Source organism: Lithobates pipiens, unplaced genomic scaffold (assembly GCF_037356315.1).
Source record: "Lithobates pipiens isolate NorthernLeopardFrog02 unplaced genomic scaffold, aLitPip1_a1.2 Scaffold_18, whole genome shotgun sequence".
Lineage (NCBI taxonomy): Eukaryota > Metazoa > Chordata > Amphibia > Anura > Ranidae > Lithobates > Lithobates pipiens.
In genome coordinates, this window is record NW_027507758.1 from 462,877,987 (window position 1) to 462,890,808 (window position 12,822).

A 12,822-nucleotide genomic window follows, 5' to 3' on the forward strand; every position below is an offset into this window, starting at 1 on the left:
TCAGTACCTGGAACGTTCTCTGTCTCCTTGGCAGTACTGGAAAAGCGTGGATCCGTTAGTGTCCTTGACAACCCAGCAACCAGGCACTTCTTGGGATGCCAGCTCCTCCGAAGAGTCCTCCCCTGGTAACTTACACGAGCTGCGGTGCCCCTCCAAGTTGAGAGAACACTCAAACGCCTTGAATCCTCCCTCAGTTACTGCGCCTCGGACCAGCCGGTTCCAAGACTCAGGAACAGATGGATCCTTGCCCCAGACCATGGGGGTCTAATGGGGTTAGTCAAACTGACCATGTTGCAGAGCGGCATATGCCCCAGTGACCGGGACCCCTTGCAGGGCTAGCCCGGTCCAGCTTCAGGAACAGGCAGCTCTGGCCTAATGAATGAACAAACCCCGAACATGTGACTTCAGCCTCTTAAGTACCCTTCCCCAGACTCCTCAGCGGGGCCAGACTCACCCACTGATTTGCTCAGAGGAACGCTGATCCCAAAGCATCCAACCAGGCCTGGTTCTGGTCCTGTCATGTCCACCTAACTGTACACATGACCAGGCAGAACCCTAACACAGCCCAGCCAAACTGAGGCAAAAGTTAAACCTGCACAATCAACCCTCAGAACCCCTTTACTGTTATGAGGAAAAAACGAAATTTGCACATAGCGGACACTTTGTCAAAAGTTTCGCCACTACATTATATATATATATATATATATATATATATATATATATATATATATATATATATATATATTGTATCGTGTGGGGAGATTAGCTCATGGGGATCTCCTTTTCTGAATGACAGTCAGCAAACAGGCACTTTCTTAAAAATCTGGCGGATGCCAGGTTTATTTTCAGGAGGTTTGCAAAGTAAAAAACAAACAAACAGTAAATTAAATCCTTGCCGTCCGGCGCTAACTAAACAAATAGTCTCCTCTCTATACAGTGCAGCGCTGGTCCCCATCACCCACAAAACATACGGAAAAGCAAACCGTTTTTAGTCCAACAGCCAGAGCTTCTCTCACTCAGGTTCCTTCTTGAGTCTCAAAACCAGAGCCCTACTGTGCTCTCTTCATGGATATTTAAAGTCCAGCTGACTGTGGACTTCAGTGGAACCGAGCATCCGGACCGGAATCCAGCCTGCCACAGAGGCTAGAATGAATGCGATGTGAAAAGGTACGTATTATCGTGTATCTCACCATGCATACCGTTACAATATATATATATATATATATATATGCATTGTTTGTATGAAATTAAACTCAATTTTCATTGAAAACCAAGAGAAGTGCATGTCCAGACTATTACCTGTTTTAAAGGACCAGTAGTTCTGAAACAGGTTATGAAAAGGAATAGTAATTTAAAGTGTTTGTAAAGGAAAAAAAAACATGGTACACTTACCTACTCTGTGCAATGGTTTTGTACAGACCAGCCTTGATCCTCCACCAGTCCTCCAGTCCCCTACCAGTACTCTTCATCCCCTCTTACTTGCCAAGTGCTCCCATAGCAAGCAGCTTGTTTGCTCCAGATCCAGTTCCTCCTTACTGGCTGTGATTGACAGCAGTGGGGGCCAATGGCTGCTTCATTTCAGTGAATGAGGAGGGAGAGACTCGAGAGATCCACTGCTCTCATGCATCAAGATCGGGCTTAGCCAATTATTAGGGGAGGCTGAGGGGGGCGCTGTACACAGAATTCTGTGCATAAAATTCATGAAGATAAAAAACCTCAAGGATTTAGAATCACTTTAATTATTATTTATTACAGTTATTTATATAGTGCCAACAATTTTACACAGCACTGTAAATACTGTAATTTCACATCAGTCGTTGTCCTCAAGGAGCTTATAGTCTAATAGTTATCATACAAAACTACACATGCATACTAGGGCCAATTTGTCTACATGTAGACAGGAACCAATTACCTACCAGCACGTCTTTGGAGTGTGGGAGAAAACCACATGAACATGTAAACTCTATGCAGCTAGTATTCTGGCCTGGGATAGCATTCACAGAGTTGCATTTAGGATTAAGGGTTAGTGCACAGGCGGACCTATAGGTTTTGGATGCTGTGAAATCTATACATTGTATTAGGCTAAAAGAGGCATGCCAATTGCATAGGTATTTATTCTTCTATGGGATTAGTGGTTAGGTATTCTGTATTGTCAGTGCCCTCAATATCACCATGATGTCAGATGCCTGCTAAGTTCTGATAAATTCTCAAAATGTTACATGTAGTATTGATGCATTTAAATCAGTGGCGGTGCACCCATAAAGGGCGCAGGAGCACACCCCCCCCCCCCTGTCACTCGCTCTTTCACATATATAGATTCATGCATTGATGGCAGATTGCATGAATCTATCGATGGTCGCCGCTGCCGCCCCCTATTCATGCGCATGGCCCCTTGTCAGGCACCAGGCATATGAATTATAGTGGTGGGGTTTCTTTGGAAGCGCTTGATTAGAGTCATAGGCTCTAATATGCTTCCTGATTAGAGCCATGGGCTTCCAAATGGGTAAACAGCAGGCACACTGCTGTGCATTTGCTGATTACTCATTGGTTTGTTAGGGAACCGAATAAATCACTTCCCTAACACTAACCCACCTCTCAGCCAATCAGGTTGCTCAGGTCTGGTTACCTGTCACCTGATTGGCTGAAACAATAGGCGCCGCTATTGAACACCTGACGAGAGGAGAGGACTGGAGAAGAAGTGCAGGAGATGCATGAAAGACCCGGCTCATTGCCTTTACCCACTGCCCCACAAAACAGGGTAAGTGCTGGGCAGAAGGTGAGCAGGTGGGGGCACACTGTCACACTGGCAGCATTGGGCACACTGGCAGCATTTGGCACACTGTCACACTGGCAGAATTTGGCACACTGACAGCATTGGGGGCACTGGCAGCATTGGGCACACTGGCAGCATTTGGCACACTGGCAGCATTGGGAACACTGTCAGCATTGGGCACTCTGGCAGCATTTGGCACACTGGTAGTATTGGGCATACTGGCAGCATTTGGCACACTGGCTACATTGGGCACACTGGTAGCATATGATGGGCACACTGGCAGCGTTTGATGGCACAGTGGCTGCAATTGATGGCACAGTCACTTCCTTTGATGGGCACAGTCAAAGCATTTGATGGCACAATGGCAGCATTTTATGGCACGGTGGCAGCATTTGATGGACACAGTTGCAGCATTTGATGGCACATTGTCAGCATTTGATGGCACAGTGGCAGCATTTGATGGCACAGTAGCTGTGTTTGATGGTACAGTGGCTACAATTGATGGCACAGTGGCAGCGTTTGATGTTATTTTTTTCACATTTTTTCAGTTTGTTTACACCCCTCCAAATTTTTTTAGCACCAGCCGCCACTGATTTGTTATTTAAATTGTCTGGCCTGCATTATTTTAAAATAACTTTCTAAACATATTTACTTGTAACACTCTTTGAAAGCACACATAAGCCGTGGAACATAATAGAACTCTATGGGAAAGGGCTGCAAACCCGCATGAAAACTGTGGGTACACTGCGCTACAACTAAAGTGCAGCAAATCAGTGCTGTTAGTGCCCTAACTGCTGGTAGACACAGGGGTTGATTTACTAAACTGGAGTAGAAAATTTGGTGCAGCTTTGCATAGAAACAAATCAGCTTCCTGGTTTGTTGTTAATTGAACAAGCTGAAAGTAGAGTAGTAGTGGCTATCACGCACAGCTGCACCAGATTATGCACTCTTCAGTTTTAGTAACTCAACTCCACAGTGTTCCTTGTTGGGGGGGGGGGGTAATTTTACAGATTACAATCTGACCATACTATCTTTGTATAATCAACTTTATATTTGCCAAAACTATAGTGCCTTGAAAAAGTATTCATACCCCTTGACATTTTCCACATGTTGTCATGTTACAACCAAAAACGCAAATGTATTTTATTAGAATTTTACATGATAGACCAACACAAAGTGGCACATAATTGTGAAGTGGAAGGAAAATGACAAATGCTTTTCAACATTCTTTTACAAATGCATATGTGAAAAGTGTGGCGTGCATTTGTATTCAGCCCCCCTGAGTCAATACTTTGTAGAACCACCTTTCCCTGCAATTACAGCTGCAGTCTTTTTGGGATATCTCTACCAGCTTTGCACATCTAGAGAATGACATTTTTGCCCATTCTTCCTTGCAAAATAGCTCAAGCTCTGTCAGATTGGATGGAGAGCATCCATGAACAGTAATTTTTTAAGTCTTGCTACAGATTCTCAGTCTGGACTTTGACTAGACAATTCTAACACATGAATATGCTTTGATATAAACCATTCCACTGTAGCTTTGGCTGTATGTTTAGGGTTGTTGTCCTGCTGGAAGGTCAACTTCAGCCCCGTCTCAAGTCTTTTGCAGACTCCAACAGGTTTTCTTCTAAGATTGCCATGTATTTAGCTTCATCCAGCTCACTGTTAACTCTTACCAGTTTTCCTGTCCCTGCTGAAGAAAAGCATCCCCATAACATGATGCAGCCACCACCATGTTTCACAGTGGGGATGGTGTGTTCAGAGTGATGTTCAGTAGCGTTTTGCTTTTAGGCCAAAAAGTTAAATTTTGCTCTCATCTGACCAGAGCACTTTCTTCCATGTGTTTGCCGTTTCCCCTATATGACTTCTCACAAACTAAAAACAGGGCTTCTTGTGGCTCTCTTTCAACAATGGCTTTCTTCTTGCCTCTCTTCCATAAAGGAGAGATTTGTGGAATTCACAACTAATAGTTGTCCTGTGGACAGATTCTCCCACCTGAGCTGTGGATTTCTGCAGCTCCTCCACAGTTACCATGAGCCTCTTGGCTTCTTCTCTGATTAATGCTCTCCTTGCCCAGCCTGTCAGTGTAGATGGGTGGCCATGTCTTGTTAGGTTTGCAGTTGTGCCATACTCTTTCCATTTTCAGATAATGGATTGAACAGTACTCTGTGAGATGTTCAAAGCTTGGGATATTTTTTTGTAACCTAACCCTGCTTTAAAATTTCCCCACAACTTTATCCCAGATCTGTCTGTTATGTTCCTTGGCCTTCAGGATGCTGTTTGTTCTCTAACAAACCTTTGAAGGCTTCACAGGACAGCTGTATTTATACTGAGCTTAATTTACACACAGATGGACTCGATTTACTAATTAGGTGACTTCTGAAGGTAATTGGTTTCACTAGATTTTAGTTAGGGGTATCAGAGTAAAGAGGGCTGAAATCAAATGCACACCACACTTTTCACATTGTTATGTAGTGGTGCCCCCATGAGGTTTCTGCATGTAGTAGTTCCACACATTACCCTGCTTGGCCAGACATTCACTTCAGACACACTTTGTCAGTTAATGAAAAGTCCTTTAGCTTGTTTTTGTTGTTTTTTTTTTAGGGGATTAAACTTGATGGGGAAAAGGGACATGGGATGTCCAAATAATGAATCTCGCTTGTTTGATAAAAGATGATTAAATCTATATTGACAGTCTCTAAAGCTCCACACTCCTCCAGAACTCCTCTGGCACCCTACTTGAGATTACTTTGCTTTGCTTTGCAGAATCCTAGATTCCTGTCACAATTAGCACATGGTTAGGCTTCACTCTGAATAAGTACCAAAGGTTCAATAATAGCCATTTGCTGGCAGGGGTCTGCAGTCCTCCGATGTAGCAACCAATAGTGATAAAAAAGGGCATTTGTGCTAACTGAAACTCGTTGGACTACTGATCCCAGAAATTTCATTCCAAATGCAAATCCTGCCAACCCTCTTGCCTGCAGCAACTTGACTTTAACGACACCACAGTCTCTTCCTCTGGCTTCATGTCCAATCCTGGCATGTCCCTCCCTGAGCTTCTCGCTGTGATTCTCAACACCAGAATGGATCCCTCCTGAATGACTTGCCCGGCAGTGCTCCCCACTCTCCTCCTCCTGCTCCTGTTCAGGACACCTCTTGATGACTGTGTAAAGAAAGGCCCCCTCCCAGCTCCCCAGTTCCAGGCCCGAGGTCACCCCTCCCCCCCTCAGAAAGGATGTTCCCTCAAGGGCCATGACAGCCTAATACCTTAAACTTCTTCCACCCAACAACTCCTCCCACAGCAGGCTGACCATGAGTATATATAGGAGGCCTTCCCCCTGCCAATCCTAGTTGGGGATTGGTCAGACACTCCATGCCACTCCCATCCTCTGCCCTGTCTCTTTTCCAGAATCCTCTAGAAACAGAGGAGGTGCCAGAGAGATGAAGTAAATGTCAGTCACTTGCTGCTACACTAAACCACTCCCAGCCCCCATATCAAACAAACAGGCTTAGCTCACAGCTAGGCCTGCCTAAATTTACTTGCACTGGCTGTAACAAAACACAAACATCTACCTTTAGCAACCTACCTAAGGTAGCGTGTGCTACACTTATTTGTAAAAAAAGTTGAAAATAATTTATCATTTTCCTCCCACTTCACAATTATGTGCCATTTTGTGTTGGTCTATCACATAAAATCCCAATAAAAAACATTTACGGTTTTGGTTGTAACTTGACAAAATGTGGAAAATTTCAAGGGGTATGAATACGTTTTCAAGGCACTGTATGTACTGTAATACGAGGACATAGCAAAACTATCCAATCAGTCTGTATCCAGTGTGTCATACCCCTTACATTATATAATAGTTGATAGCTCTAAAGGACATTCTGTGAATTAGACTGTAACACATGTGGTGAGCTTTAAAGTGGACATAAATTTAAAGGATGAGAAGTATCTATCTAACCCCCCCACCCGGAAAAAAAAAAAAATTATATATATATATATATATATATGTATATGTATATATATAAACACACACACAATTTGGGTTTAGATAAACTTTAAATTACAGTAAAGCTGTTAATAATCACCTAATTATTTCTGGCTAATTATGGTAATAGAAAGTGTCTCGGGGTATGTTCATCTAGGCAGGACTTTTACTTTTAAAAATAAAAATGTAGTATAGATACATTTTAATACATCTGTATATAAATTTCTATTTTAGTATCTAACATTATAGATTGTTTAGAAAAATAGAGTAATCTGATTGTGGGCTCATACTGAAACTCAATGGCATCATCTTCCATCTTCCATTATCTTCATTCTTTGTATAAAATGCATCAATCAACACATCGATCAAACATGAATTTTAAAGACATTCTCAATTCAGAAGAAAATGTATTCTACCTCAGTAAAAAAATATTTTCCAAAGAATTACAGTTACCACCTTGAGAAACGTTTGCATTGCGCAGTGAATGGGATTTATTTCCTATTTGTTGTTCTGTGACTTGTCCCGCTTGTCTTTGAGATAGGTGATAACAGTTGTAATTTTTTTTTTTGTAGATGGTTTGAGTTGAACAATAAACTCATGTCTACGTGTACCAAACATGACCAACCCCCATTCCCATTTCTCCTTTCACATGAAGGCAAACAGCTAATGGAAACATTAATACTTGTGTCTGCACCAGTGGATCCTTGTGCGCGAGAGTGAATGACATGTGCCTGCTAGTCTCATGGTCCTTTGTGGGTCTAAGGACGGTATGAGTCAATGAAAGTTATTGCCAAGGATAGTTTTGCAATCCTTTTCAAGATCCAGTTTGCTGCATGCAAGGAAACTTTGCCATTACATGGAAACTTTTTTAAATGGTGTATGCTTATGAAATGACTTGATCTAGGGTGAGTGACAGATTCAAGCCATATGAATGATGAATATGAAGCCATATGAATGATTAATGATTTTCATTGACTCCTTTGTGTGTCTCGTGAAGACCTCTTTGCTGAATTAGAACCATACTGTTATGTACAAACTTGGCATTTGACTCCATACATTCCCATTACATTTGCAAATTAGTTTTGATTACAATATAAAAAAAAATGAAACAACCTTAGGGAAACTAATCAACCTTCAGAAATTGCAAGAGGGGAAAAAATGAAATATATACACCCTATGGCTGATGGGTGACTCAATAAATGAGCTCTAATAAGATTAGCCAGGGTCTCCCCAGGGAAAGCACAAACTAATTTCACCTCCCACGCTCAGTCAGCATCGGAGCTAGATGTAGACTAAAAGCAATTAGCAAATGTAATATAAAATCACTTGGATTTACTCTCAAAGTAGCTGTTCGGATGATTTACATTGTGTTGAGAAATTAATTTAAATTCAGAATAAGGTGGAGCTATTAAAGAAGCATCTTCATGTGTTAGAAAACAAGAAAAAACTTCTAGGTACAGTTATTCCTGGTAAGATAAGGAACTTTGTCAGTTACTTCAAATTACTCTAGGCAAACAGTCAAATGCTATGGAAAATGCCCGCAAGGTCTAATCCTGGCCCTAATGTTGCTCTTCCTGATTTGAAGAATTCTACCTCAGAATTTGGGCACCTCCTGATAACATAATTAATGAGCCTCATCTTCTCTGTTCAGTGAGCTGGATCTGACTTAAGAAGCAAAACTGCTAAACCTGGAAGTACCTGAGTGATCTTGTTTACCAGCAGGACACGTGTGAATGGTAAATTCACAGATTTGTAATACGTAGCAACATTTCTGTTATGTTCCCTCAGGCCTTCACCAAGAGGCCTTGTTTTGTTAACAGCTTTCCAAGCGTAAAAGGAGACTTAGCTTTTAGCTCAGGTGGTTATTAATCCACATTGACCGTTCTTGCATCCAGAGTTCTCGTTAGAACATATGGTCAATAGCAGATTTTTAGACAAAGGTAAGCATATATAAATATAAGTCCACTATGTCCACCGTTTAGAATGTATCTTATCTTTATTATAACAGGTAGCAGAGTTGTCAACTGTCAGTAAATTTACTGTCAGTTTGTTAAAATCAGTGATTTTTACAGCTGTCAGTAATTGTCCTTAAGAGAAATTTTATGTCAGTATAAATGAGTCCTTTTTTTTGTCAAGACTACATTAAAGACTTTAACTAAGATTGTGGCTGCTACAGTTTTGGTAAATTCCCCCCTCAGCATGTTAGTTCTATTATGCAGCCTCTTGCTTTATTGTGAAAATAATACTAAAACTAGTTTTTGGCAGCAATCCCCTTGCATAGCTAACAACATTCTCCGAGAGAAATAACATGTTCTATCATATAGCAAAGTTGTCATTAAAATGTTATAGTTTATATATATTTTATTTCCCTCCTTGGTCACTTTCAGTTGTGAGGAATATGGGATTGGTGAGTTATGAGCCAGCTATATACGATTATGTGCCACATCAGGCATCTCATTTTACATACTGTTACTCTAGCACTTAACTGTTATAAATAAATAACACTAAAATGCAGTTAAAATCATTTATCTGCATCCTCCATAATTCAGAAACTGGGAAAAAAAGTTTATTTTACGTTATGTAAGTCAGGGGAGACGTAATATGTACAGCATGAAGGAAATAAGGGAATGGGAGATATGAAGGAAAATAATGAACACAGGGACATGACATTAAGCTAGCAGGAGAAAAGTTCAAAACTAATCTTAGAAAGTATTATTTTACTGAAAGGATAGTTGATGCTTGGAAAAAACTGCCAGCAGAGGTAGTAAGTCAGTCAACAGTAAGTGGATTCAAACATGCTTGGAACAAACATACAGGAGATCTATACTTAGACAAATTAGTTAACGTAGTTGTAAACCATCTCATTTAGCCAGTAAAGTGAACTGCCTCAGATGATACACAGAGATTAAACACATCCTCCTACATATGTTTTACATGTTTATCTGCAGTCCTCTCTTACCTACACCCCTTCAAATAGGCATAATTGCGGTCAATTCTTTCTTCATCTGTCAGGAGAGAGGGGGGGTGAAGTGCTGCAGGCGTGGAAGAGCTGAATGGAGGAAAGACACCCCCCCCCCCCCCTTCACACAACACACAGAAGATAAGGAAGGAATACAGAGCTATGTTGTAAATAGACAAGCTGTGTGCTGAGCTCCCTCCCCATCACAAATTGATCTGATGTGTCGGGAAAACTTCTCTGAAGTGACTCATGCTGATAACAGAGGAACAAAGCTCCAGAGGGAAATGACAATTAGAGCTTTGGGGAGAGATAAGTAAACAGTACAGATATACAGTATGCGCTTAGTTCAGATTTTATGAGTAAGATTTACAACCACCTTACCAAAAAAAATACAAAACTTGTACAAATTCCAAAAAAATGAGGCAGACTCAATGGACCACTTCATCTTTGTCTCTATGTTTCTAAGTCTTTCAGTGTACGTTGGATCGACTTAACAATGGGCACTGTTGTAGAAGTATAGAATCTCTATGGCACTTAACAGGTTTAATACATTTTTGTATTATTTCTTTATTCTACTTTAGATTGGGAGAAAAGGATTGAATACAACATTGGTTCAGGAAGTGTTGCACTATTTCCGAATATCCATTTGGAGACCTGTGATGGACCAGTATCCTCAGTAAGAACTAGTGTTGAACTGCAGGCCAATCACGTTGGAAAAGGTTGCGATCGTAAATCATACTCAGATACATCCTTGCAAAAATTGTGTGGTAAGTCTAGATTCCTATTATACTGTCATACTGGGAGTTATTATTTTATATATATATATATATATATATATATATATATATATATATATATATATATATATATATATATATATATATATATATATATATATTATAATACCTATTTGCATTAAAGATTCTAACTTACAAAGCAGCTCTTTGTGGATAAATGTAGATGCTGGAGGGGAGTGATCACAATGGCTCTCCTGGGCGAAATCCTGAACAGGTACATCCTACCCTTTTTCAGCCACCAGAGGGTGCACACCTGCTGCACGGCGGGGGACCCGATGCATGTGGCTGGTGGGCAAAATTGCCGCAGACCACGCACGCTCGCATGCACGAGTGCCAGCATGGGAATTTGTATGTGTAAACACACAAATCCCTATGCTGTCAGAGGAGAGGAGCCATATATGTTTATTCCTACTAAGTAGGGAAAATTATATGTCGCCCTCTCCTAGTCAATCCTATCCCCATACAGTTATAACACACTGATGGAACACACAATTAAACACTTGATCGCCCCTAGTGTTAACTCCTTCCCTGCGAGTGATATTTACACAGTAATCAGTGCATTTTTATAGCACTAATGGCTGTATAAATGCCAATGGTCCCAAAAATGTGCCAATAGTCTCTGATCTGTCCATTGCAATGTTGCTGTACCGCTAAAAATAGCAGATCACCGTCATTACTAGTAAAAAAATAATAATAACAAAAAAGTCATAAAAATGCCAAAAATATTTCCCATAGTTTGCAGACGCTATAACTTTTGCGCAAAACAATTAATATACACTTATTGTGATTTTTTTTTTACCAAAAATATGTAGAAGAATATATATTGGCCTAAACTGATGAAGAAAGTTTTTTTTTTATTATAATTAATAATAATAATTAATATTTATCCACTACAATACAGGGCACTTTCACCCCCTTCCTTCCCAGCCCAATTTTCAGCTTTCATCGCTCTAGCGCTTTCAATGACAATTGCGCAGTCATGCTACACTGTACCCAAATGAAATTGTTATCATTTTGTTCGCACAAATAGAGCTTTATTTTGGTGTTATTTATTCACGACTCCATTTTTTATTTTTTGCGATATAAGCGCAAAAAAAGCGGAAATTTGGAAAAAAAAACAATATTTTCTTTTTTCTATTTGAAAAGAAATCCAATAAAATCAAATTTTGTCATAAATTTAAGCCAAAATGTATTCTGCTACATGTTTTTGGTAAAAAAAATTCCGTTAAGTGCATAATAATTGGTTTGTGTGATCAGGGACATATGTACGCAAATGATCATGTACATATGTGTGCAGGTGATCACGTACATATGTGTGCAGATAATCATTGGGACATGTGATTTTAGTGGGACATATGTGGGGGACATGTTTTTATTATTTGGGGACATGTGTGTTTTGGGGACATATGTGGGGACTGTGTTTGTATTGTGTGGTGTGTTGTGTGTTGATACTAGACTGATGATCAGTGAGTAAAAAGCTGTAAAAAACAGCTCATACTCACTGATCATCAGCCGGCTGCAGCGTTCTGCTCTCCTCTCCTCAGCGATGACTTCCGTGTGAGGAGAGGAGAGCCGATTGCCTAGCAACCGGCTGTTTGTTTACATCACATGACAGCCGTGATTGGACACGGCCGTCATGTGATCAGGAGGGCCAATCACAGAGCCCTCCTGCCGATCTGAGATGTGCCGTGTCCGGGTGACACGAGCACATCGGGATCGCGCCGCTGCGCGGGCACGCGCGCGCGATCCCGCTACTTCTGAAGGACGTTCCTGAACGTCCTATCAGGAGTAGACGGCTCCCACCCGGCCGTATATATGCATTGGCCGGGTGGGAAGTGGTTATTATAGAAAAAAATATATTTTATTTTTTCAAAAGTGTCATTTTTTTTTGTTTGTTTATAGTGCAAAAAATGAAAACCACAGAGGTGATAAAATACCACCAAAAGAAAGCCCTATTTGTGTGAAAAAAAGGACGCAAACTTAATTTGGGTACAGCGTCAAACGACCACACAGTTGTCAGTTAACTACTTCAGCTCCGGACCAATAAATACCTTAAGGACCAGAGGTCTTTTTGCAATTTCGCACTGCGCTGCTTTAACTGGTAATTGCGCGGTCATGCAATATTGCACCCAAACGAAATTTGCGTCCTTTTCTTCCCACAAATAGAGCTTTCTTTTGATGGTATTTGATTGCCTCTGCGATTTTTTTTTTTTGCGATATAAATGGAAAAAGAGCGAAAATTTTGAAAAAAAAAGATATTTTCTTCTTTTTGTTATAAGAAAAATCGAATAAACTAAATTTTAG

At 40.6% G+C, this 12,822-nt stretch overlaps 1 protein-coding gene across 1 annotated transcript in view; it reads left to right on the forward strand.

The window, feature by feature from the left end:
• Window positions 1-12,822, forward strand: part of CLSTN2 (calsyntenin 2) — a 1,222,812-nt gene that overhangs the window by 964,865 nt on the left and 245,125 nt on the right. Inside the window, exon 6 of the mRNA XM_077488275.1 lies at window positions 10,303-10,488. Coding sequence (XP_077344401.1) covers window positions 10,303-10,488 — 186 coding nt within the window. The remainder of the gene's footprint in view (window positions 1-10,302; window positions 10,489-12,822) is intronic.